The sequence below is a fragment of the Hipposideros armiger genome, unplaced genomic scaffold (assembly GCF_001890085.2).
Source record: "Hipposideros armiger isolate ML-2016 unplaced genomic scaffold, ASM189008v1 scaffold_609, whole genome shotgun sequence".
NCBI lineage: Eukaryota > Metazoa > Chordata > Mammalia > Chiroptera > Hipposideridae > Hipposideros > Hipposideros armiger.
Genome location: NW_017731959.1, coordinates 1,036,202 through 1,039,006, shown reverse-complemented (window position 1 = coordinate 1,039,006; position 2,805 = coordinate 1,036,202). Strand labels below are relative to the sequence as shown.

Here is a 2,805-nt window from a genome sequence, read left to right as displayed (position 1 = left end):
CCAACCTGGATCCAAGCTCTCTTTGGATGGTGTCTTCAGCAACTCTTCAGGTTGGCATTCGTCCTCCAGCTCATCCTCTGTCTGCTCTCCAGGGCTTAGGGAGCAAACCTCTCTGGGTATGGGTGCATATGTCTCCTGCCTGAAGCCGGAAAAAAGGACAGCAAGGAAGAGAAATAGATAAATGAGGTGCTCGGGGGACCTGCTTAGGGCTGGGCCCTGTGCTAGGTTGCACATGAACATATGGAACTGATTTTTGGTCAAGAAGGTGCTGGGAGGTCTCACCTGCCACACCCGCTCTGCTAGAAATATATCAACACAATAAATGAGATATAAGAAAGACTGGGTTCCAAAAATAAAACTCTCCAGGGGCCACAGCAATGGAACAGAAAACAAAGCAGATTGTGGGGCTTGGGTGCTGAGTTGCTGGGTTCTGTTCTGGGAAGTGAGGGGTAGCAGTGAAATTTTAGCTCCTTTGGAGTCCAGGAGTCTAAAACATCCTTCACACGAGGTGGGCGCTGGAGCCAGAACCCTGCTCCAGCCCCTGGGTAGGGTGTGAGCCTCGAAACCAGGAGCCAAAGGGAGCTGCTCTCTCCCTTGGCATCTTCATCTGCAGTACCTCCAATACCACCTCAGGACAGGCAGCCCATGTCAAGGCCTGGTCCCTACGGGGAGGCAATGGCAAGGCCTCAAAACAGAGACAGCTCCTGGGTTAAGAGAAGAAAACCCCCAAAACCTCCTCCTCAAAATGAGACCTCCAAATCCAAATCCCAAATCAAAAACTAGAACATGAATCCACTCCAAATAAAAGTGGTCTCGCAGCAAAAGACTTTAAAGAGTAAGAAGGCAACTCAACGCCACTAGACCCTTCCCCAACCACCTCCCTCCCCACCGCCGGCTGGAGCAGGGGCCTCCTCTGGTCCCCACAGCCCCCTGGGGCTTCCCCCATCACAGTGCTCACAGGCTGTTCCACTTCAAAACCCTTCTCATGTGTATTATAATAATTTTGTATTCAAAGTTCATCCCCCGCACTGGCTGCGAGTGCACAAAGATCAGGGCTGTCTTGGCCATGGCCATGTCCCCCACATCACTCCTCTCAGGGCCTAGGGCAGAAACACATTCCTCCGGGGGAGCACAGGTGGCTGCCACAACCTGGGGTGGCTGCTCCACTTCCCGTCCTGCGTGCTCCGCTGCTGCTGCTCCCGGTGGTCAATTTCCAGCAAGTGCTGCTTCATGCAGTTGGTGATCTCCGGGCCCAGGTGCCAGATGAACACGCAGCTGCAGAGGCCAAAGAGAGATGTGCGAGGGGGAGGAATAGTGACTATGAAAGTCATTGGACCCTGAAGCCACCTGGGTCACCACAGTCAAGACACCATTCCCTGGTCCTTCCTGGAAAACGCCCCATTATCTTAGTGCGGGGGCTCTGGATCATGTCAGGTTTACACCCTGGGTAGGCTCCAGGGCACCCCAGCTAACCAGGGCTTGTTCTGAGGGCTGTGAGGGAGGATTGTAGTAAATTGAAGGGAGCAACAAAAGGTATTTCTTTGAGCACCAACCACGTGCTAAGGAATTTATTTTACATATATAAAATAATACATATGTAAAATTTACCTAAGGAAATCTATCAGGATGACATATATAGTCATCTCACTTGATTCTCACCATACAGTTTTCAAGGTACATGGTATCATCTCTCTTACAAANGGTGGGTGTTTGAGAACTCAGGCTCTGGGGCCGGCCTGCCTAGGGTCGATCCTATGTTCTAGCTATGTGACCCTGAACAAGTTACTTAACCTCGTTGGGCCTCAATTTCCCTATCTGTGAAATGGGGGATGTGAAAAGCCCCTACCTCAATGAGATCTAAACAAGGTAATACATATAAAAGACTTAGAACAGAGCCCACAAAGAGTAAGTGCACAGTGATTATTTGTTGACTATAATCCCAATTGTAATCTACACTGATAAGGGGAAGCCTGGGGGCCTGAGAGCATGGCCAGACACCCTGACCCAGGCTGCAGGGAAGCAGATGGTAGGGGGGATTTCCCTGTGGAGCTGACATTTAGTCGTTGATCTGAGGTCTGACACACACTGTTCCTGAAATAAACCCTCCAACCTAAGGTTTAGGATTCTGCTGCCAACTTCTAACCCACCAGCTCCTAGTCTACCCTTCCTCCAAGTTAACAATCATTCATTCCATCCTAATATCATCTCGGTCCCCCTCTCTTTCCCTCACATCCAATCATTTGGCTCAACCTTCAAGATCCCTCTAGAATCCAACCATTTCTTCTCCCTCCTGGTCCAGCCTCCAATCTCTCCTGCCTGGATTATCACAGCAGTCTTCTCCCTGGTCCCCCTGCTTGCCTCTCAGAGTTTGTTTCCCAAAGGCAGCCACAGGGACCTGTTAACACCTGAGTTAGATCATGGTTGTCCTCGGTTCAGAGCCCTCCCTTGTCTCCGTCTCACTCAGTGCAATGGGGAAAAAAATAGGTGGAGGACAACAAGGAATGTTGAGGGAACGCACCACATCTCACATGGCCCCACACCATCTGGCCCCCGTTGCCTCTCTCAGCCCTTCTCCCCCTCACCCACCCTCAACCCAGACACCGGAGTCTCCCTGCACTTGTTTGAACATGCTAAGCTAAGCATAATCCTGCCTCATGGCCTTGGCCCTTGCAGACTGTTCTCTCTGCCTGCAACATTTTTTTCTCAAGATCTGTATTTCTCTGCTCACATAGCATCACCCCAGTGAGGCCTGGTTCCTGTTTACCTTAAAATTGTCACCCCTCCCCCAACATTCCTTATTTCCTT

General features: G+C 50.7%; 1 protein-coding gene across 1 annotated transcript in view; it reads right to left on the bottom strand.

Annotated features, from left to right (window-relative positions):
- WDR62 (WD repeat domain 62) overlaps window positions 1–2,805 on the bottom strand; it is a 61,412-nt gene that overhangs the window by 17,066 nt on the left and 41,541 nt on the right. The window contains exons 17-18 of the mRNA XM_019624803.1: window positions 1,150–1,337; window positions 6–139 (exon numbers count right to left, since the gene is read on the bottom strand). Coding sequence (XP_019480348.1) covers window positions 6–139; window positions 1,150–1,337 — 322 coding nt within the window. The remainder of the gene's footprint in view (window positions 1–5; window positions 140–1,149; window positions 1,338–2,805) is intronic.